The 23,557-nt window shown below is 55.3% G+C and overlaps 2 protein-coding genes across 5 annotated transcripts in view; one reads left to right on the top strand and one right to left on the bottom strand.

Moving 5' to 3' along the window:
* Positions 1 to 23,557, top strand: part of ZNF609 (zinc finger protein 609) — a 101,134-nt gene that overhangs the window by 39,953 nt on the left and 37,624 nt on the right. For 3 of the 4 annotated variants that reach the window (XR_003530087.1, XR_003530086.1, XM_027657885.1), the window contains exons 3-8: positions 2,176 to 2,263; positions 2,611 to 4,966; positions 5,277 to 5,643; positions 5,804 to 5,979; positions 6,478 to 6,694; positions 6,835 to 6,913. Coding sequence is in view for 2 of the 4 variants with exons in the window: in XM_027657885.1 (XP_027513686.1) it covers positions 2,176 to 2,263; positions 2,611 to 4,966; positions 5,277 to 5,643; positions 5,804 to 5,979; positions 6,478 to 6,694; positions 6,835 to 6,908 (3,278 nt within the window). In the remaining 2 variants the exon portion in view is untranslated. Of the gene's footprint in view, positions 1 to 2,175; positions 2,264 to 2,610; positions 4,967 to 5,276; positions 5,644 to 5,803; positions 5,980 to 6,477; positions 6,695 to 6,834; positions 6,914 to 7,025; positions 8,423 to 23,557 lie in introns of those variants that run through there. The other variant, XM_027657884.1, reaches the window with a different exon arrangement.
* OAZ2 (ornithine decarboxylase antizyme 2) lies at positions 10,825 to 23,520 on the bottom strand. The gene is given in 6 exon segments (XM_027657888.1): positions 10,825 to 11,612; positions 13,432 to 13,517; positions 15,376 to 15,551; positions 20,150 to 20,230; positions 20,232 to 20,307; positions 23,501 to 23,520. Coding segments are annotated over 6 exon segments (573 nt in total). The 3' UTR covers positions 10,825 to 11,478.

The following is a 23,557-nucleotide window of genomic DNA, read 5'->3' as shown; positions in this document are numbered from 1 at the left end:
AAGAGCATCTCCATTCTCAGAGGTGCGGGGGTGTTATGTCCTTACTGCCCACTCTTGCCATGCCTGTGCCTGCCCATCATCCTGCCATGGGAGGGGGACACGGTGGGTGAAAAAAGCTGCTTAGGATCTATCCCAGGGTTTAAATTGTCCTGGGTTATTGTTGGAGGATTAGGAAGGGATTTGGTATGATTGGTTGCAGTGGGTTAAATATAGGCTGATGTGTGTTGGAGGGCTGGTGTTCCAACAGGGAAGGGAGGGACGGTGCTGGCTCGCTTCGCCCTTTCCTCTTTCATCTCTCTCTTGTGATTGCGGTGGCAGGGAGTGAAAAAACGCCAGCACCTCCTTTCTAATATCACACTTTGGCCCTGGGATACATAAGGGACTCCAGTGGTTTGTCATGCAATTAACTTCCAGCGGTGCATGTGGGCTTCGCCAGCTCAAAGAGGGATTGAACTGCCAGGGAGGGCAGAGGGACTGGGAGGGGTGGGGTCCAGGTTGAGGCTACTTGCTCCTCAGTGGCTGCCAGGTCCTTGGGCAGCTCCTGGGAGCATCCCACAGCAGCCCCACAGGGGTGTCCTGGGAATGGTGGGGCTGGGTTGGGGCACAGGATGCAGCCAGCAGCTTCTTTGGGTTTTAAGGAAAGGGGGACAGGCTCCTGCCTGCCAAAAAACGCTGCATTAGGAGGAACAGAGATAGAAGAGCACATTCCATGTGCCCTTCTTGGGATGCCTGGGACTAGCATTCCCCTCTTCCTATCCATCCCTCCACGTGTGGGGCCATGGTTTCTATCTCAGGTCATCTCCATCATCATATCTTGCCCATGTCCATGTTAAGGCAGGTCCCCAGCACCTTCCTCCAAAGGCAGGACTCAGCCATTCCTGCTCACAGGGATGAGCCAGTTGTGGGTTTTGGCCGTGTGCTGGCACTGTGTCTTCCCATGACCTGCTCCCAATGTTTTCCTGGAGGAGAAGGAGAAAGAGAAGACCTGAATTTCATTTCTCTTTCTGAGGGAAACCCACATGTCGGGCCTCGGCTCCATGTATTATCCATGCCGGAGTCTGCAGCTGGCTGCTGGCACAGCACAACGGGGATTGTAGGCTGAGATTTATAAACATGCTTCAGGCACAGCTGCTCCGGGCTCCCTCAGCTCCATCCATCTCCCGAGGCCGTATATCTCGCTGCGCTCATCAACCCTTGTGAACGCGTTTCCTATCTCCCGAGTTTTACCTTGCTTGGATAAACGTGCTTGGCACAACGGACTCCGCTCCACTAGTGCGGAAATCAGCAATCTATGGCAGGGAGGAGGTGCCCCAATGCTGAGGGATGCTGTGGAAGACCCCTCTGCCTCCCAAAAGTGGTGCTGAGAGTCCACGGCCTTGGCATGGCTGTGAGCCAGGCTGCTCCTCTTCTGAATTAGTGGGAGAAAGCTGAAACTCCGAGTTTTCTGAATGCCTTGGCTCTGAGATAGGAGGATGTGGCCTCATAGATGCTTCTCCAAGTGGAGATATAGGGCAAAGGGGTGTCGCTGGAGATGCTGGAGCAAAGCAACATGGGGTCGTTCCACCAGGATTGGGTTTTCCTGCCAGGAGTAGTCGCCTGAGTGGGAATGCTGAGCTCAGCTTGCCATCTAGTGGCAGTAATGACATTTTCCAGAGAGCCATGAGATTCATGGCCACACTCGGGGGGCGTCACAGCCCCACTGGTGTGTCTGCAGCTCCACATTGGGGTCCACAGGCTTGCTGGGGGCTTTCTGCATTTCCCCTGGGGGCTTCCCAGCCCTCACTCCCTAGAGATTGCCTTCCTTACCCTACCTGAATGCACATGCAGCTATAGTGGATCTTCAGCCTCCCCACCAGATCCCACAGTCTTTTGGGGATGGCTGGGTTTAGCATCCCCACGAAAATAGGGAAGAGGAGGAGAGGCTGAGTGGATGCCGGCCAGAGCCGTGCTGAGAGAGGGAATGAGCTGGGAGATGGGAGGTCTCTAGCTCCCATTTTGGTGCCCCTCCAGCCTCTCCCAAAAGAGAGTCTCATCTCTCCCAAAAGCCCAAGATCCCTTGTCTGCCTTCCTCCGGCACTAGGGCTGAGCTCTTCCTCCTGCCTGTCTGAAGGGGCAGGTCCCTGACACTGCTAGATCAAACCTGGCCCCATCTGACCCTTTCCCCTTGCCTTGCAGGGATGCTGGTGGTCAATGTCACCTGGAGGAACAAGACGTACGTGGGGACGCTGCTGGACTGCACACAGCACGACTGGGCTCCTCCCCGGTAAGTGGGTGGTGGGCTTCAGGGGCTTCTGGGCACTGAGGGCAAACCCAGCCCCATACAGCCCCCATACACTCTGCTCTGTGCCTGTGGGGCTGCCACAGGGGTTGGCATCTCCTGCCTGCACAAATTAGCTGCTCCTGTGGCTCTTTGCCCTCGCAGTCACAGGTCCGTTGTCCTGGGGGAGTGAGGATGGTTGAGCACATCCTGGTGGACCTCTCTAGTTTCTCTTTATTGGCCAGTGGGGGGATGAGTCTGTGGGATTGGTAGCAAGGGGAAAAAGGGGGTCCCTACCGTGCCATCAGCACGACCGTCTCTCTATTAAAACTCCCATGTCCTCCTCCCGGCAGGTTCTGTGACTCTCCCACCAGCGACCTGGAGATGCGCAATGGCCGGGGCAGGGGCAAGCGCATGCGCCCCAACAGCAACACGCCAGTGAACGAGGCGGCCACCGCCTCGGACAGCAAAGGGACCAGTAACAGCAGCAAGACCCGGGCAGGAGCCAACAGCAAGGGGCGCCGGGGCAGCCAGAACTCCTCGGACCACCGCACCCCACCTGGCGGCACGGCCGAAGACGTGAAGGCCAGTCCCTCCTCCGTCACCAAGCGGAAGAGCAAACCCCTCTCTGACATGGAGGTGAACTCCAGCTCGGAGGACTCCAAGGGCAGCAAACGCATCCGCACGAACTCGATGGGCTCGGCCACCGTGCCGCCCGCCACGGTCAAGGTGGAGCCGGCTGTCCTGGACCGCAACTGCCCTTCTCCCATCCTCATCGACTGTCCCCACCCCAACTGTAACAAGAAGTACAAGCACATCAATGGGCTGAAGTACCACCAGGCCCACGCGCACACAGATGACGACAGCAAGCTGGAGGCGGACGTGGACAGCGAGTATGGTGAGGAGCCCTCCCTGCACGCTGACGTTGGGAGCTGCAACGGGGCCGCCGGCTCTCAGAAGGGCTCGCTCTCGCCAGCTCGCTCGGCCACCCCCAAGGTGCGCTTGATGGAGCCCCACAGCCCCTCCCCATCCAGCAAGTTCAGCACCAAGGTCCCCTGTAAGAAGAAGGTGGGTGGGGAGGGGGACACGGACCCAGGTGCCCTGTCCAATGATGGCTCTGAGGATGGTCCGTCGGTGGCTGATGAGACGAGTAATGACGACTTTGACTCTCTGGAGAAGCGATGTGTTGATAAGGACAAGTCAAAGAAGGCCTCTGGTGCTAAACAGGAGAAGATCCCTTCCAAAAGCTTGAAGTCTGCCAGACCCATTGCACCAGCCATCCCCCCGCAGCCAATTTACACCTTCCAGACCGCCACCCTCACCACCGCCAGCCCCGGCTCATCCGCCGGCCTCGCCACCACTGTGGTCCAGACCATGCCCAACAGCCCCCAGCTCAAACCTATCCAGCCCAAACCAACAGTGATGGGAGAGCCCTTCACTGTCAACCCTGCCCTCACCCCTTCCAAGGAAAAGAAGAAGAAAGACAAGAAGAAGAAGGAGCCCAAGGAGGTGGAAAACCCTTTGACTCCTGGCAAAGCCTGCAGAGCGGAGGAAGGCAAGAGCCCTTTCCGGGGGGAATCCAGTGACCTGGGAATGAAAGGCGAGGGGCTGCTGAATGGTTCATCCGACCCCCACCAGAGCCGGCTCGCCAGCATCAAGGCTGAGGCAGATAAAATCTACAGCTTCACCGACAACGCACCCAGCCCCTCCATTGGCGGTGCCAGCAGGCTGGAGAACACCAACCCAGCCCAGCCCCTCACCCCGTTGCATGTTGTCACCCAGAACGGGGCAGAGGCCAGCTCAGTGAAGACCAACAGCCCAGCCTACTCAGACATCTCCGACGCTGGGGAGGACGGGGAGGGCAAGCTGGAGAGTGTGAAGGCGAAGGATCCGGAGCAGTTGGTCAAGGAAGGCGCCAAAAAAGCTCTTTTCCCCCCACAACCTCAGAGCAAAGAGTCTCCCTATTACCAAGGCTTTGAATCGTACTATTCCCCAGGCTACCCCCAGGCCAGCCCAGGTCCCCTGAACCCCAGCGGGCAGTCCGTGGCTGAGACACAGGCCTTGAAACTGAAGAAGGACGAGGAGCAGGAGAACCCAGATGTGAAGGTGAAGAGCGAAGGCTGCGAAGAGAAGAAGGCAGAGCTTGGTGGTGGCTCCAGCCAGCAGCCCTCGGTCATCCAGCAGCGCCCCAACATGTACATGCAGTCCCTCTACTACAACCAGTATGCCTACGTGCCGCCCTACGGCTACAATGAGCAGGGCTACCACGCTCACCTGCTGAGCACCAACCCTGCTTACCGCCAGCAGTATGAGGAGCAGCAGAAGCAGCGGCAGAGCCTGGAGCAGCAGCAGCAGCGGGGACTGGAGAAGAAGGCAGACCTGGGCTTGAAAGAGAGGGAGGCAGCGCTCAAAGAGGAGTGGAAGCAGAAGCCACCAATGCCACCGACACTGACCAAAGCCCCAAGCCTCACGGACCTCGTCAAGTCAGGGCTGAACAAGCCCAAGGAGCAGGGAGGTCCTGACATGGCCAAGTCTGTCATCATCCCCAAGCTGGAGGACTCGTCCAAGCTGTCCGGCAGCCAGGTCGCCGAGGGGCTCAAGGTGAAGCTGAGCGAGGCCAGTCACCTCGGGAAGGAAGCTGCCGAGACTAAGGCTGGCTCTGAGTGTGGCCGGCAAGCGGAGGTGGACCCTGTGCTCTGGTACAGACAGGTAATGCCCTGCCCTGTCCGCCAGCCCAGCTGGGTGTTTGCTTCTGGAGGAAGCCCCTCACTGTGGCTTTGCCACAGGGCTCTGCTGGGACCATCACCTTGGAGAACACATGTTGTCCTCTGCTTATGGTGGGACTCCATGAGATTCCCTTGGGGCCCAGAAAAGGGATGGGGCTGTGAGGCCACAGATGGGCCAAGGAGAGCCCGGGGAAGAGGAGTGGAGTTCACTGGTCTCCTCCAAACTCAGGCTGGGTTTGGGACAGGCAGGGCTGGGGGGAGGCAGGTGTTCTGATGGTTGGCTGTTCTTGTAGGAAGCCGAGCCCCGGATGTGGACGTATGTGTACCCGGCAAAGTACTCGGACATCAAGACGGAGGATGAGCGGTGGAAAGAGGAGAGGGACAGAAAGTTGAAGGAAGAAAGGAGTAGAAGCAAAGAAGCCACATCCAAGGAGGACGGGAAGGAGAGCACCAGCTCCGAGTGCAAGCTGACCCCCCCTGAGGAGCCTCGCATGGTGGGGAAGGACCCCAGGCCCAGTGTCCATGTCCCTGTGTCCTCACCCCTCACGCAGCACCAGTCCTACATCCCCTACATGCACGGCTACTCCTACAGCCAGTCGTACGACCCCAACCACCCCAGCTACCGCGCCATGCCCACCGTCATGATGCAGAATTACCCAGGTAGGGAGCCAGGGCCTTCCTTGGGACGTCCCTTCCCAGCTGTCCCTGCTCTCGGGATGGGGGGCAGCTGCAGGACATCCTCTCGCACACATACAGAGCCATGTGCTCCCACTGTGCTGCCTGAATCCTCCCTGTGCTCTGACTGCTTTTCTCCCCCCAGGATCATACCTACCCTCCAGCTATTCCTTCTCTCCGTACGGGAGCAAGGCATCCGGCAGCGACGACAGCGACAAGTCCCGAGCCAGCCCCAGCGTGAGCTGTAAATCCAGCTCAGAGTCCAAGGCCCTGGACATCCTGCAGCAACACGCCAGCCACTACAAGAGCAAATCGCCCACGGTGAGGGTCAGGAGCGCACTGGCTTCGCCCAGCTCTGTGGAACAGTCCTAGGATTCTGTACCCAGCTAGGAGCAGCTCCACCTGCCATGGGGTTTGCTGTACCTGCTGCTGTGGGAGACCCACAGCCATGGTGTATTACCACAGTACAAATCCTTTGGGATGGACCAGCCAAACCTGTGGGCAGGGCTGGCCCAGGGAAGCACTGGGGCTCCTCCAAACCCTGCAGGAACCTGGTGACACTTGTCCATAGCCTTGGAGCTAGTGGGTGAGATGCAGGGGCTGTCTCCATCCCATGGCTTCTGCTGGGCTGAGCTGGGAGATGGAGTTTGGACATGGTGAGGAAAGAGCTGCCCTCAAACAGGACTTGTGTCCTGCCCACGGCTTTTGGGCTGTGAGCCCACATGGGGGATCTTTGGGCAAAGGTGGGGAGTATCACCCTGAGATGTGCCCCAGAGTGGCTGATCATGTCCCTCAGCGTGTCTGCTTTCTCCTCTCCAGATAAGTGAGAAAACATCTCAGGAGCGGGACCGCAGTGGCTGTGGGGTGGTGGGGGGCAGCGGGAGCTGCAGCAGCGTCGGGGGAGCTGGAGCAGGGGAACGGAGCGGCGACCGGCCCCGCACATCGCCCTCCCAGCGCCTGCTCTCGACGCATCACCACCACCACCACCTCGGGTACTCGCTGCTGCCAGCGCAGTACAACCTGCCCTATGCAACAGGTGAGAGCTGGGGCTGGGCTCAGGGGGACTGAGAGGGAGCTGGACCCACCCTTGGGCTGTGGGAGCCCTTGTGCTGTTCCCTGGTCTGGCTGGGTGCCTGGCCTGGGCTGCCGAATCCTGACGCCACTTCTCCTCCGCAGGTCTCTCCTCTACAGCCATCGTTGCCAGCCAGCAAGGCTCTACTCCCTCCCTATACCCACCTCCCCGGAGGTGAGAACGGTAAGGCTCTGCTCCTGCTGGGATGGGCATGCAGGGGGTGCCCTCAAGGGTTTAGGGTCCGCCCATCGCCCCAGGGGCTCGTGGGAGCTGACTTGCCCTTGGGTTGTGGCAGGACGTGAAGCGCCGGGATGCCTGGGCTGTACAAGACATGTGACTGGCTCACATGGGGAAGCGCTGGAGACTCCTTTAGACATCAGTTGAATGGTGTTAATTGTTCTGCTTGACGTTCCTGCCCCGATCCGAGGCAGACTCTGTCTTCTCCCCCCCGTCGGACACACACTGACTGCCCCCCACACCCCCTTTGGTGAGTGGGTGAGCTGGTGCCTGCGGAAATATTTATTCTACTGGGCACCAGCGCTTGGGATGGAGGCGTCTTGCCCGTCTGGTGCATATGAAGAGGAAACAGAAGCACTGAGGTTTCTTGATGGATTTGGGACCCCACCGTGTCTCTTTGAGCTGCTGCTTCATGATGGGACTCAAGGCAGGCGGGGGCTCGGAGTGTGGGGCTGAGCCTGCTGTGGGGTCTCAGGAAAGGAAGGGCTGGCTCACATGGAGCCACAATGGGCTTGGGGGGGGGGCTGTTGTGAGCCTGAAGGTGGTGTCAGCCTGGCTGGAGAGAGCCGTGGGGCACAGGGATGTGCTGCATGTGAAGCTCTCCCTCTCCCAGTCCCTCATCTGGTCCTGCAGCCCACAGCACCCGCTGCTCTGTGTCCATGGGCAGGAGCCACTGGTGTGTGGCCAATGGCTGGAGCAGGGCTAGGGAGCTGGGAGAGCTCTTTGCCCCAGTGAAGCAGCCACTGCCCCGGGGGGCCAGGGCTCCATGGGGCTGGGGGCAAGTGGGGCACAGAGTTTGGGGCTGTGCCTGTCACCCCACCTGGGGCTGCTGGGGTACCCCCGTGCCGTGCACAGTCCAGACCTGCCTGAAGCTCCTGCCCGTCACTTTCAAATTGGTTTCTGAGCTGTAACTCGGCAACACCTCCAGCCTTTCCTCTGCCCCCCTACCCTGGTAAATGCTCCCCAAACCCTGGGGCAGCATATCCTGCTGGGGGGTGGCTGTAGCTCCCCTTTTTATCCACGTTTTGCTTTTAGGGCGGCTCCCCCAGGCCGTGGGCAGGGCGCAGCGAAGAACAAGCACACTTAGGTTCTGCCAGAGGCACGTGGGGCTGTGCTGGTCCCTGCTCTGGCCTCGTGCCGGGGCTGGGGGCACCAGGCCCTGGAGGAAGCCGGTCCCTGCTCCCGGCTGTTCCCCAGCACCGAGGACAGGGGCTTTCTGGTCCTCTGCCCCCAGCCCCAGAGCAGCTCTCCCTGGGCCGATACTCTACCTCGGCCCCGCAGCGGCTGGGCCGCCCCAGCTCTCCCCCCTCTCCTGCTGCCCGGCTGGGGGGACATGGGGGCCGTGGGTCTCGGTTGTGTGTGTGTGTCCATGTCGCACCCGGCCCCGAGGGCCGCTGTACGGGGATGCTCTGCCCGCCGGGCTCTGTACATACTGTAAAAAGCAATTGTTTGAAAGCTGTTGTTTTGGGTTTTGTTTTCTTTCCCCATTTCTCCCCCATCCCACTGTACCCAGCTGGAAAGGAGGCTCTGGCTCTCTCGGCCCTGGTTCAGGTGCTGGCAGCGCGGTGGCCCCAGCCTGCTCTTGTTGTTCGACTCATTTTTCTCCCACTCTTCCTTGTCTTTGGAAGGAGGCGGGGCTGTGTGCCCCAGCACGCTCCGCGGGGTCAGGGTGGGCTGTGCCCAGCGGCGGCTCCACCCGCCCCGCGCCCCTTCCAGAGCCGCACGCAGCCACGGGGCTGGGGACTGGAGGGGTCGGGGTGCTTGGGGGAGCCCCACATCACACCCGTGGAGGAGTGTCCCAGTGGCTGCTCCTACCTCCAGCCTCGGCCGGTCCGGCACAGCCTGGTTCCCAGCACGGCCGGGGCCCACCAGCGGCTCCAGGGGCACAGAGGAGGGTGTCGGGGCAGGGGGGGCTTGGAGGGTGCCACAGGCTTTGTTGGCAGTCGAAGGGTGTCAGGGGGCTGCTCCCCACCTTCCCAGTTGGGTCCCACTTGAGTCTCCCTTTAGGTGTTAAATGAAACAACCGTTTATGCAGAATAGGTTTGAGGTTTGACGTATCTGGGTTCTCTGGGTCAGTTGTTGCCCGTGGGGCCTCACCCGGCCCCCGCACTGGGGGGGTCCCCCCTGCCCGGCCCCTGGCCAGGGTGTCGGACCGTTGGTGTTTATAGCTCTTGTTTCCATTGGCGTTGCTGTGTTGGGTTTCATTTCAGTCTTCCTGACTCTGCCCTTCTGTAAAGTGTACATTATTACCGAGTTCCTTGTTTTTTTATATATATATATATATAAATATATATATATACAAACTGTACTCTTCTTGCCTTTGTACATTTGGGCAAGGAGGGAGAATAAATCTTTTTAAGAGACAATCACAAACCTGTGAGGGTGGCTTTTTCTTCCTGCTCCCCCCAAGTCTGGTCCTTTATCCCCCAAAAGCTGTGGCCAGTGATTTTTGGGGGTGGGAGAGGGGGTTACCCCATCTCTGCGGCATGTGAGAGGGCTCAAGCAGCCTCATTGGTCTGAGGCTGCATCCCTGTGCCCCTGCATCCAGCCCCTCCACTCTGCCCTGGCACTCACAGCTCCTGGGGGTGCTGCAGTTGAACTCAGAGGGGATAATTTGGGGCAGAACCCCCCAGGCTTGAATCTCTGGGCACCAAGGTCCTGCCCTCCACCACTGCCCCAGGGAAGGCACTGGGCAAGTGGGGGGTACCACAGGGCAGGGCTTGGCTCCTCCAGCTCCACCACGGAGCTGATCCCTGCAAGAGGCAGCACCTGGGGGCAGCAGAGGCACCTCCCACATTTTCTTGAGGGTGTTTCTGAAGACACCAGTGATCTGAGACCTCCACATCTGCCTGCCTGTGCTGGAGGCAGGGCAGGGGAGAATTTGGAATTGTCGGAGCTGAACGTGCAGTGGCACAGCCTTGTCACTACAGTTCATTAAGGAGCTCAGATCAGCCTCACTCCAGCTCCCATGAACCAGGATCCTGCACTTGACTAGTAAAGGAGCAAAGTGGTTCCCATCCCATCACCTTCAGGATGTGCCCGAGGGAGCACCATGTGGTGGCAGCAGGGCCCTGGCACATGCAGGGGCAGGAGCTGGGGCAGCTCCAGCTGTAAGAAGGGATAAAACTGGGCCCTTCAAAAGCCAGAAGCAGCACTCGGTGCTGCTTCAGCCAGGGAACACCCAGTCCACAGGTCTCCTCTGTCAGGGGTCCATCGGCACAGCCCAGCTCTGATTCTAAACCCATTTAGGGTCTGAGGAGGGAGCAGAGCCACTGGCCCATTGGTTTCATGGGATGGGAAGGAGGGCAAAAGAGAGACAAAGTTTATTTATTCACACACACTCGTATCCCAGCCCTACCTCACTCCCCCTGACGAAACACTGACCATGGTGGTTATGGAATGTGAGAGCACACAGGGACAATCCCACATGCTCGAAGAGCTGAGGGCATGGGCTCCAAGGACACAGGTGACACATCCCCCTTCCCTGGGGCCTGTCAGAGCCAGCCAGGATAGAGCTCCCATGGCACAGGGACAGAGCACTGACTCTCCAGCATTAGACAGGGCAGGGATGTGACCTACTGCCAGCACCATGGCCCCATCCTGGGAAAGCCCTTGGATGGGGAGACCATCCCACTACCTGCCTCCACACAACCCTTTGGTTTGGATACAGCCTTTAGCAGCATCTCAAGCCTTGAACTCGTGCCTTTGGGAAGGTGGAGTAGAGGAGAGGGCCCAGGGCTGCTCTGTACCCGTCCTGGGTGGAGGGTAAAGGCAGGAGCTTTTTCTGGCTCTTTGGACCATCCCAACCATCAAGGTGCACATCAGGAAACTGTTCATCCCAAATAAGCAGCCCCAGGTGTGTGAAGTTCATCTGAATGCCCCTTTTATTGAACGCCGTGATAGTGCAGTGGGAACATGGAACAGGGTTAAGACTGCGTAAAACAAAAGCTGGAAGAGCAAGAAGTTTCAAAAGAAAAAAAAAAAAAGAGAAAAAAAGTTAGACCAGTTAAACCAGCATTGGAGCAGAGACGCATGGGGGGTTTAATGTAGTGTTAAAGGATAAACTCGAGCGTCTCCTGCACGTGCCCCACACCAAACCAGGCCATTTGCTTTAAGTCTTGAGTGGGAAATGAAAGCGTTGTCTCCCAGCTGAGCACACACCGGGCAGGTGGGAGGCACCGCCGTGGGTCCGGTGGAGTCCCGGGGGTGGTGCCGCACCCCGAGCAGGGCCCAGGCCCCAGGGCTCCCACACCACGCAGCTGCACGGGAAGAGCTTCTATGCCAGTTCATAAACATCTTCCTTTTCCTAGTGATGATTACATGTGTGATAGATAGTTCTCTAGGCAACACGTTTCAATGAGAGTCAACTCTGGGGATACACAGCCCAATCTAACAATGAGAAATGCGCTTGCAGTCCAACAGAAACTTGGTTTCCCTTTCCTCAAGAAAGGAGGTGGAACCCTCTCTCCCCTCCACAGCATGTTGGGGTCCCGCTGGAGTCCCCACTGCAGCTACTCTTCGTCAGAGGAGGAGCTCTGATCCAGGGGGTACACCATGAACATCACGTCCGGCCGCGACGGGACTGCGGGGTGACCAGGCCGCACGATCTCAAAGCCCAAGAAGCTGAATGTCTTCAGGAGTGGAGCTACCAAAGAGAAGGAGACCCATTACCACCAGGAATGATCCTCTTTACCTGCCTCACCCTCGAGCCATGAATATCCAAGAGCACTCCAGGAGTGCATCCAGAGCTTCCTGCACAGAGAGGAACTATGTTAAGGTGACAGCCCTTTCCAGTGGGAGGTTTTGTCTCTTCCTGTGCTCATCCAAGTGTGAAAGGGATTTGAGCTGTGCAGCTTTGTCCTTGTTTCTTCCTTCCTCTGACAAACAGTGACAGTTGGTCATCTACCTGCACCAGCCGCACATCCCTGCTTTCCCAGGACACATGTGGCCATCCCACAGGTTTTATCCTGCACTTCTCTGGGCCCTAAAGCAGGACAGACAGCAGCAAGCAGGAACCTGCTTAGGAGGTAGGCAGACACTTGCTGTCTCCATGAGGAGGTCCTGGAGCTCAGTGCAAACTCCAGACAGCTCTGCACAGCTTGGAAGCACCCCTGGAAATTCACACATGGGAACTGTGAGTGGGGTCAGCCCAGAAGCCCCCACACCTCAGGGCTGCCAGACAAGGTTCTGTGACACAGTGACTGTTACCGAAGCGATGGCTTCCCTGTGACCTGTGACAGTCATTCCAGTGCAACGTCTGGTCCCTACAGGCCCCTCGGGTGATCAGCTCCAGGGCACTGAATGGCCAAGCAGAGGAGCTCCTGGGGGTATCTTCCAGGCAGCACTGAATTTCAGCTGCACTCGGGATCTGGGTGCCCCACAACTCCTACAAACAAGCCCTGGTATGGGCTGTCCCCTGTCCTCAGCCTGTCACCCACGCAACCACCGCTGGTGGTGACATAACAGCCAGGACTTAATCTGCAAATTATTCTTGGCATGGTAATATGGGATGATGACATCTTCCTGGGCTCAGCTCAGCTTAGCTCTACTAACGCCCTTCGTTTCGGAGAAGTCGGTGCAGCTCATGAAGCTGCAGAGTAAAATTAGAGCTGGGGTTGGAATTACTCGCTGGGTTACAGCCTGTGCCTGGTGGGACTTAAAGTGACATGTCCCCAGCCTGGTACCTCCCCCAGCCCCCGCCATGCTCTAATCCCTCACCCAACACGTCTGTCTTTAGATCCTAAAGCCCCCGGAGCTGTAAGAGTTTCCAGCCAGGGCCAGGCTGATTACCTGTAAATCTGGGAAGGGCAAAAGTGCCAGGAGATCTTTAAAAAGCAGCTGAATTACAGGACACTAATCTGGAAGTGCTTGTTTCCCATCTAGTAACTCCTCCCTGGTTTCACCTTCCACATCACTGCAGCCTGGTGCCAAACAGAGACTTCACTGCTTACCAAAAGGGGAATATTAACTGATTCTGGATGAGAAAAGCCTCCCAAGTCATTCAGGAGCAGCTTTCTGCACCAGAGTATTTAATGGCAAGGCACAAAAGAAGGTCTTATCATGGAATCACAGAACGGTTTGGGTTGGAAGGACCTTAAAGCTCATCCAGTCCCAGCCCCTGCCATGGGCAGGGACACCTTCCACTAGATCAGGTTGCTCCAAGCCCCATCCATCCTGGCCTTGGACACCTCCAGGGATGGGGCACCCACAGCTTCCCTGGGCCACCTGTGATGTTGCTGTCCAGCTGATCTGCTGGAGAAACCAAAACACTCCCTCACCCTTACCCTCCAAAAAGGGCTTATTTCCTCCACAAGAAACTATTTCCGTGAGAATTTCACATGTAACGACCTCTGCAACAGGAAGGGTCCCATGGGCCTTGCCCTGGAATTCCCAGGTTTCTGTACAGCTCCAGCAGCACTTTGTGGGCTGTTGGGACAAACCCAAGCACAGGGGCCAGTCCTCACCTCGATCTTCTCTGCTTTTTCTGAAGCAGATGAAGACGTAGTTGACTTTCATTTTTTCTTCAGCAAACTCCAGCAGTGCTGACAACCTGCCAAGGAGGGGGAAGACAAAAGGACATCAGCTCTAGGAAGTTCTGTCCTGAGGAAGCCTCTGTGTTTTATCAAATTATCAACTGGATGTTTGCAGGCACAAAGATTGTTTACAGCCCCCTTCCAGTGAACAATGGGTGCTGAAACAATGGCCTTCCTGCCCTGCAGATCCAAGAGTTGTCCTTGCTGTGAGTAACCGACAAGTCCCTGTCCTGGCAGCCATGAACACCCTCCCCACCCGTGGTGCTTTGGGACTGAAGCCTTAGTGGGCAGGAAGCAGAATATCACAGCTGGTCCCAGGCCAGGCTGCCTCCCCCTCCACTGGCAATGCACACGGGGGGGATGTGGGAATTCTGTGCTTTTTGGGAAGGAAAAACATTCAGAACTGAGCTCCTGGCAGGCAGAGAAGGAGAACAAACCATCCCTGGAGGAGCATGTGTGCAGGCAAAGCTGTTTCCTGAGCACATGGACTGGATGGCACAGCTGCTGCACCCTGAATCCTCGCTCCCTGCCTTTCCAGTTGGATTATTTCTGCCACCTCTTGATGGAAGCAGCACTGCATTAACCCCTCTGTGAGCCCCCGGGGTGGCACATGGAGCCACCGCTGTCACTCGTAACCACTGGCGCTGCCAGAGCGGTGACAAACAGGCCTTCACTCCACATCTCATTAACCAGCCGTCAGCACGGGGGATTAAATTTGCAAGGGTTCTGTTAATATGTTAATGAACTACTTTAATTATGGCCTCTCCTCGGCTGTTTCACCCAGCTAAAAATAACCTGACAAAACTGTGCTTTAAGTCACAATGACACTGGCAAATAAATCCCCTCTCAGAAGGACCCGCTCCCCGGAGAGCCGAGAGATTTATGGGCGAACCGGAGAAATTACACAAACATTTATCTGGACTCGGGGTCAAATGAGACAAGTGTGAGACAGCAACAGCACTGCCACTTCCTGAAGGTGCCCAGTGAGGGGTTTTTCCTTAATTAGCCTGCGTCTCTTAGGGATGAAGCCTACTTGGAGATTTAGGAGGAGCTGAGAGCTCCGCAGAGGAATCCAGCAAAGCCACAGCTCCATTGCAGCGGAGACCTCTGGCAGAGCAACTTGGCAGGAAGGAGCTGCTCTGGAAGCTGCGTTTACACAAACTTCCCAGAGCTGAGCTGTCTGGACAAAACACGACTGGATTCTGCCAAGAGAAAAATCAGAGCTCCTGGCAGAGCCCAGCGCCAGCGCGGCAGCGCTCCAAGAGCAGATCCACCTACTGATGAGGAGAGCATCCATAGGATGGAGGGGGTTTTTTTCCTGAAAGAGTGGAAAACCTGCCAGGATAAGACTTGTCAAGTGGCCAAGATAAAAATATAATGAATAAAATGAAAAAATAATAAAATATCAGAGAAAGGCTTGTTGGCTTTCCATACCTAAGTATGCAAAGATTCATCTGCTCACTTATTGCTTGTTTTTCATTAGTGTTGGGACTCAAAAAATGGTAACTCATCTGAAGTATCAAAATATATCCATGAAGGCCTAACAGGACAGTGCTCTGCAGACATGGGAGCAGGATGTGCTTCAGACACACAACCCAGGAATGGAGCTGCCATTGCTCAGCTCATTCTCCCTGTACCCACAGCATGGAATCCCAGCATGGTTTGGGTTAGAGGGGACCTTTAAAGCTCATCTCATACCATCCCCTGCCAGTGATACCAGGGACACCTTCCACTAGACCTGGTTGCTCCAAGCCCCATCCAAACGGGCTTTGGATACTTCTAGGGATGGGGAGTCCACAGTCACCTATGTAAGCAAAGCCCTGGCCCCCTTCCCCCCCGGGAGCCATGGCTGCAGCTCTGGGATCCTGAACTTACCCTTCTTTGCTTCCATCAGCTAATAATCCATCAGGGATTTCCACAAAGAGGCTCTGGTTTGAGAGCACTGCATCCCAGGAGGAGGTCTTCACCTCTGTGACCTTGTACTGGAAGTGGACAATGTGAGGCTTCCCTTCGTGCACTGGGACATCTTGGTTAACAGTGATCTTCTCGTCCTGGGAAAACAAAATTGTCAAGTCCTGAACAGCCAGGGGACAACTGGAGACAGCAAATGCAAATAAATGGCATAAGGGTTTTACTGAGAAGAAGATTATGCTTTTCCCTTCCCCTTTTGCTGGCTCAGGGACACATCTTGCAGTTCTCAGCCCTCAGAGTGATTTCTAGCCAAGGGTAGTGATGGTTCATGAACTGTCCTTCAAAGAACACAACTGGACCCAATACAATGACAGAGCTTCTGCTGCCACAGCCTGACCAGTCGAAAACAGTGCCTCCCCCATCCCCAACACAGCCTTTCTGTTCCAGGGATGACCACAAATTGCTTTCCCAGATGTTCCAACCCATGGTTTGCCTCCTGGTGTAAGAGAGGAAAACACACAGCGCAGGGAGATCCTAGAGCAGATCTGAGGCTGGTGAGAAGGTCGTCTCCAGAGACCACAAAGACACATGTCCCTCTCCAGCCCTGCCCCAGCAAGAATGCCAAGCATGCAGATCTCAGATCCAGTTCCGCAGTTCCTAGAAAACAATCCCATGGTTAAAACACCATTCCTCCAGACAATTCCGGCAGGCAGTTGGCTTGCCCCGTAATGATTTCCATGTTTCACTGCAAAAAGCCCCAGTGAAACAGCAAAGACCTGAGTTAATGCTGTCACTGCAGGGGAAGCTGAACTGTCCCGTGTGTTGGTGACAGCTCCTGCATCCCTGTTCCCTCACATTCCCAGTCACCTGCACAGCTCTGAAGGGCATAAGTAAAGCAGATATCCAGGGTCATGTGTGCTCTGCTCCCGAGTCACGGGAATGCCTGGGAAAGCCATGTGTCCCTCCCTCCTCGACAGGTGGGGTGGGCAGTGGTTTCCTCCACTTCAGTCATTGGGGGAGCAGCTGTCCAGCCTCCAAGTATTTTAATTTGACAGGGTGATTAATTCAACAGCTCCTCACAAGCCCTTCCTGCCTCCTCAAGCTGCAGTCCCAGTGCTTTAATTCCTATTACCTCGTGCCTTAAAATAGCTGCCCCTTGGTTTGACTATTGTGACAAAGAGGCCACGGAGGACCTTAATGCTGGTGGACAAAGTAACCCCACTGCAAATCAGGAGCTGCTTGGCCTCAGTGAGCAGAGCAGAGGAAGCTGCCCTTCGTTTAAAGCCCACAAAGCTGATCTGAAAAACAAGTTTACACTTTACCAGAATAAATATCCTGTAGGAAATAAGTTTATTCATGGAGTTTGAAAGAAGTCTGCGTGGTTGAGCTCACTAGTTTTAAGCCAAATGCACCAAGAAACGCACCCACAGCTGCTCCAGTGAGGTCAGGCTGCTGCAGAGCGAGTCAGGGCTGAGCCCTGCACTACAGACGTATTTAAAAAAAACAAATCCAAGGGGATTATGTGCATATCCCTCAGCACTGAATTTATAGGAGCCTTTTACAGTTGTTGTTAGCGTGCAGAAAGCATCTCTGTTCCAGAAAAGAGGCTTCTCTCCAGAAGAAGCTCACAGATGCTGCTTTTCTCATACTCACAAAACCAAAACCAGGGTGAGGAAGTTGAGGAAAGAGGGCTGGGATTGACACGTGGGAGGGAGAGGTGTGCCTTTGGGTGGGAAGACTGGCAGGAGCACTGCCATAGGAGGGGAAAAGTGTTCCGAGCCATTTGGCTTGGAACTTCCTTGTCACCAGTTCTGCCCTGTGCTCCAAACCCAGCAAAGTTGTTCCCTGAACCCCCCCCCCGTGACAGCCCAGGAACCAAAGGCAGCACAACCACAGGGATTAACAGAACCAGTTCCCCCGGTTCAGTGGGAATTATGTTTACACAGCTCAGGCAGCTGACAGTCTATTTCTAGGCATCCAAACAGAGATGCTGGGGAAGAGAAGCTGTTCCTCTGAAGCAGCAGCAGCCCAAAATTCTTTGGAAGCTGCTCAAAGCAAAATCCTGTCTACACAACAAGCGCTCAGTTTTAGTTCACCCTGGAAAATTCCCCCCGCAAAATCCCCCTGCCATGTTACTGTGGGCAAAAAAAACCCCCAGCAGACTCTCTCTTACAAACTGCTGCCCAAAACCAGCTCTCCAGCCCTCGGCTCTGTTTCAGCGACGCAAAGCCACAAGGACCAGCTTCTACTTGGTTCAAGTTCACTGAGCACAAAGTTTTCCAGCCCAGCTCCACTCCTTGGATGTCCTGGGAAGGACGGGGGGGAGGCCCCAACGTGTTGGCAGGGTCAGGAGAAAGGATGTTATGATCCACCCCGGCCAAGCGACTGTAGAGAGCCACGGAAGCTCCGGCTGCTGGCATGTGCTGCACCTGGAGCCTCCTGCCAAGTCTGCCAGCCAGGGCACATCCTGGATGTTGCTGTGGCATTCCCAGCTCCAGCAAAGCTCCTTGGATGGAAGGATGAGATTTAAGTCTCTTAACGCAAAAATACCAACACCTATAGGGAGCCCCAGCTGTTTAACTCATAGTGCTGCTGTATCTGAGTGCTGTGTGTGCTGGAGAAGGCAGCTCCTTTGGAAAGGTCATCCCTTGGACTGCAACAGTTGATACAGCTGGAAAAAGGACTTAAGCTTTTGGATCCAGATGCCTTTCCAGGTCATTCTGATGGCTGCTGGCTGAAAAGCTCGGGCTGCTGTAACTACAGCACTGCCAGACTTGGGCAACCAAGGGGGCAGAGAGAACCCCTGTAACCCCCACCTGAGGTCTGACACACCTGGGGCCCCTCATTCCAAGACAGACACTGAGGGGCTGCAGCATGTCCAGAGAAGGGAATAAAGCTGGGGAAGAGTCTGGAGCACCAGGAGCAGTTGGGGGAGCTGGGGGGAACTCAGCCTGGAGAAAAGGAGGCTCAGGGGGGACCTTCTTGCTCTCTACAACTCCCTGCCAGGAGGGTAGAGCCAGGTGGAGGTTGGGCTCTGCTCCCAGGGAACGAGACAGGACAAGAGGAAAAAGGCTGAAGTTGCACCAGGGGAGGTTTAGGTTGGATATTAGGGAAAATTTCTTCACTGAAAGGGTTGTCAAGTATTGAACAGGCTGCCCAGGGCAGTGGTGGAGTCCCCATCCCTGGAGGGATTTAACAGCCATGTGCATGTGGCACCTGGGGACATGGTGTAGTGGGTGGTCTTCACAGTGCTGGAGAGCAGTTGGACTTTACCTTAGAGGGCTTTTCCAACCCAAACAATTCCATGATTCTATGTTACAGAAGGGGCTGATTTTCTGACAGATTCTGCTAGTCTCGTCAAGCAATAAAGTCAGGAAGAATTCCATCCATATTTCTGGGATGCAGCTATCGGGATGACATCCCCCGTGCCCACACACCACTGCCAAAATCTCTGCAAGTTCATGGCTGTACTGAAACCTCAGAACTGTGATTCCTTCCACCAGCTCTCCCTCCACACTGAGCCCATTTTCTGCCTCTGGGCCTTGCCTGGTGGTGTACACGAGGCTTGGCAAAACTGGGTGGCAGGAGTTTCACCTGCAGGGTCTCCTGCTTCTCACCTAGACAGGATTCATTACTTGTCCTGAGCCCTCTTGAAGCTATTTTTGTACCTTCTTTTTGCACCTTCTTTCTGTGACAAGGAGCCTCTTGTGCTGCTTCTCTGGAGTACACACCCCTCTAACATCTGTGACAATTCACCTCGAGCATTCAGCTGATGGCACATTGTCACTAGAGGCTCAGAGGTGAGGAACGTGTTAAAAATTCACCAAAGGAAACTCTGAAAGCAGCTGTGAGGTCTGGCATTCTCTCATGAATTCCAAGAGGAAGCTCTGGGAGCTGTGGCCCAGAAGGGTCTGTATCTTTTCATCATGTAACGTCTGTGTGCCACCCACGGGGTAATTACAAATCAAGTCTAACACCTATGACAACACCCCTGGCTCAACAGCCAAATTTGCAAGGTGAGCATAATTTTAGGCTGCCTCATCCCTGGCATGTGGAAAAGCAGCCCTTGTCCCAGAAACAGAGACAGATGTGAGCCAAAGTCACACAAGTGCCAATTATTCTACAGGAAGGAGCAGCCAGATCTCATTCAGAAGGAAAGGTCCCACGGAACAAAGAGGGATGAAAAATGAGAGAACTGCACAGAGCCACGTGCTCCTGCAAGTCTGCAGACACGAACCTTCCTGATCTTGCCCTGCCCTTGCACATGTTCTAGAAACACCCCAGGCTGGGAGGTGGGTGGCTGCCTTTCCCATCTGTACCTGGGTTCAGGCAGCTCCCAGGCCCTGACAGCTTCACCTTCCAGACCAGGGCACAGGAAGGAGCTTATCAACCCCTCCCTCGTTGTTTCACCTTTCTGCTGCCCGCTTCCTCCTTCTGCCAGACATTTTCAGGAGTCCTTTCATGTTTTGATAATGCAGGCTCTGTTGACAATAGCTGCAACAGGCCCCTGGGAGCAGGTCTGCTGAATGATCTGCTGCACAATGGGCTCTCCTTTCTTAATAAACAGGTGATATTTAAGCAGGAGAGCCCTGCCTGCAGCTCAGTCGCTGAAAAATTACCTGTTCTCCCACTTACTGCCTTGGAATTCTTTGCATTTATTCCCATCGGACTGCAAAAGGAACCAAACACAGTTGCAACACGGGTACAGGTCATTACTTAGACGTTAAATCTTTCTCACCTTATATATCAGAGCCGAAAGAGAAGGATCCCTGCTACCCCCTCGCCCACCGGGGATCTTCGACAGTGGGTGAGGGGCATCAGGAGCACCACAGAGGCCCTGGAACGATGTGCCTGCAGCACTGCAGCTGGGGACAGTTACTCAAAGGTAAAATACTACTGCAAGAAAAAGAGAGAGAGAACACCAGGTTACATTAGCAGGGATCATGTTTTGGAGGCTCTAGCTCCTCAAAACCCCAAATCACTCGTATCCCTGCTCCTCCACAGCACCCAGATGTCAACGTCAAAACCACCCACTGCCCCAGTGGCACCAGAACTCGCGTGTTTGGTTAGGAATGGAGGAGGGGCTGGAACCAGGAACCCGGAGAGAGTGCTGAGCAACCTCATGCTAATCAGAGAGGCCTGGAAGGCTGCCAGGAGCAGATGGCTGGGAATGCATGACCAGATGAGCATGCATTTTCTAGAGACAAATATCTACAAATAGATCAACAGGGCCCAGGAGGAGGAGGTTTAAGTTTCATGTTTTCAAACCGAGGAGGAGCGAAAGGGCTGGTTCTTCAGACACCTTCAACGCGCTCCACAACATCCGCAGCAACGTGTTCACAGGCACGGGAAGCATCAGACAAGTGTCCCTCACCCCAACCCTAAAAATTGTAAGTTCACCCCAGAGATCTACTTTTACAAGCAAGAAAACACATTTCCCTTCCAATTTCCAAGTTTGTTTGGAAGTCCTACACGTGGTCTTCCATGCTCACTTTGGACACAACCTTTAATACCAGCTTTGGCTTTTAGGAAGCTCATGAAAGCAAACTAATTTACTTTCTGCAGCTTTGCTTCCTCTCCAGCACTACAAAAGCTCTGTGTGGAGGCTCAGTGTTCCTCTAACACGGTCTGCAAAAGCCATGCAGGGAAACCAGTCCTTCCCCACTGGAACATTATGGAACACACCAGAGCAAAGCTGTAGAAGCAGCACCAAAACAAAGGGGTGAGGGAGGGTTTTCATGAGCACAGGGCCAGGAACGAGGCTAAAGTGGATAAACTCTGCAGCTGTACTGACAACTCACTGTCTGTCCTGAAACTTCTCACTTGAGCTGTTCCCAATACAGTGTTTTTCCACTCTAATCCCTCTCCACGAGGCAGACAGGCTTAAATATCCAAACACCAAGTATGGAGCTGCACTGTCAGAACCACCTGAACCGCTGGGGATCACAGACTGGTTCAGGCTGGGAGAGACCTTAAAGTATGTCCAGTTCCAGCCCCTGCCATGGACACCTTCCACTGGACCAGTTTGCTCCTGTCCAACAAGGAGCAACAAGGTTACAAGCCCTGTCCAACCTGGCCTTGTAACCTGCCTGTGCAGGCTGCAAACCAGCTACTAAAATCTGGCGTTTCTGAAGGCCAAAAACAAAACTCACAAACGCAGTTACAACACAGGCAGAATCCCCCAAGGATCTCGGCTTCCCACCTCCTACCAAAACCATCTTTCTACAGGAAACACAAATATTCTTCCTCCACTTGTTTCTTCCTTCAGGTTCGCTAGACTGGGCTCTGGTGCAGGGTTCTCATGTGCCATGGCTTAGAGCAGGGACCTCTTGGAGAACAGGCTATTTAAATACACCAGAAGATGTTCGAGGTGGAAGCCAGCGAAGCCCGGTGTTTTGTGCTCCCCCGGTGTGCCCGGGGCTATCAATGGGCCAGTGTGTGTTCAGTAGTAGTAGCTGTGGAGAGGATGACAAAGCACTTTGTGCCGTCCCCACCCCCAGAAAGCTGTTGGCAGCTTTGTTATTCCCTTCCCTCCTCCCTCAGCCCCCAGCCAACAATGTACTATTGATAGCTCTCTCCAACTTGCGGCCAAGGCATGGAGAAGCTGGATAATGAAGTGGAGTTGTGGGAAAAAAAAAAAAAATCAAACAGAGAGGCAGTAGTTTTCATGCAAAGCAGCTCAAGACACTTCCCAGTTTCGCTTCCTCTGACACATGCAGAAGTCAAAACACAAGCCCCCTTCAGCCACCAAGCCCTGCCTGTGGCACTGCCCAGACCTGCACACCACCACTATCCCTCCAAAATTAGGATCCCTGCACATCACCATTATCCCCTTCCAAAATCAGGGTCTCGAGAGCAGCACCCTCAGGGTGTATTTGGGGCACAGACTAAAAGAGATTTTGCTTTCTCCAGCCGTGCTTCAGCTCCTGGGAAAAAGTTCACGCAAACACCCAAAACGTCTGATCCCTCCATGCATCCGTGCACCAACAGCCCACTGCAACCCTGCTCCCTCAGGCCTGTTTGTAGCTTAAAAATTAGGCTTGTGCTCCCTTCTGACCTCTCTCCTCCTTGAAGAAGCTTTCCCACAGCTTGGTTGAGATTAAGACCTTTCCCTGGAGAAACTCCTCAGCAAAAGTGGCTCAGCTGAGCCCGGCCCGAAAGGGGAGCTGGAAGCCAGCGTTACACTCTCGTCCCGTGGATGTAATTTTAACTCCCTAAGCTCCCAGCGATCCTAACCCCGTGCCCTGTCCCTGGGAAGCGCAAAGGACACCTCAGCAACTTGGGAACTCCGTCACGGCTCCTTAGCAACCCTCGCACCCGGAGCCAGGCCGGGACCAGCACCTCGGGGGCTGAAATCTGCACACTTTCCTGTGTTTTAGGGGTTTTAATTATTTTTAGCACTTGCACCAGAAGGAAGGATCCAAAGAGCCCCCCTGACACTGGAGAAATGACGTTCTTTTGTTTGTTTTCCTTTCTGCCCCTTTCCAAAACAGGCTATGGAGATGCAGCTGCACTTGGCCCACAATAATAACAATATATTATTATTGCAAGACACATATCCAGGATTTGAGGAGCAAATTGCAAATAACCATCTGATGACCACAGCACAGGTCAAGCATCTCCCACAAAGGCAGCAGCCAAGAACCGGGGCTGCTCCGTGCGCATCCTCTGGGCTCTTATCGGCGACAGAGGCGCAGGAAATGACACTCTGGGGACTCTAAACAAGGAACAGACACACGAGATAAAATCGGTCAGCTGAGAAAAATACACAGATCCTGCAAGTTGGTGCCTGCTGATCCCCAACCTGCCTGGAAAAAGCCACCTTCCCGCAGGCAGGAAGAGGTGCGGGGGGTGCGGGGAGGGAGCGCAAGGACCGGTCGGCGAGAGGTGCTCAGGCCGCGGTGAGCCCAGACCCACCCCCGGGGGGCTCCTTCACGGGGAAGCGACGCCTCAGTGGGGATTTTAATCGCGTAAAGGCGGAGCGGCCTCCCCGCCGTCCCGCGGCCTCCCCACCGCCTCAGCGCCTGCCCGCGCCCCAGGCCCGCCCGCCGCCGCCGCGCTCCGGGGCGATAGGACAGGCGCCGCGCACCTGTCCTGGGTGTTTATCATCCTGGGCTCGGCTCCGGTCCGGCTGCGGCTCGGCTGG

Source organism: Corapipo altera, unplaced genomic scaffold (assembly GCF_003945725.1).
Source record: "Corapipo altera isolate COAL_440 unplaced genomic scaffold, ASM394572v1 308, whole genome shotgun sequence".
Classification (NCBI taxonomy): Eukaryota; Metazoa; Chordata; class Aves; order Passeriformes; family Pipridae; genus Corapipo; species Corapipo altera.
Note: the sequence above shows the minus strand (reverse complement) of the source record. Positions and strands in the feature narration are given on the sequence as shown.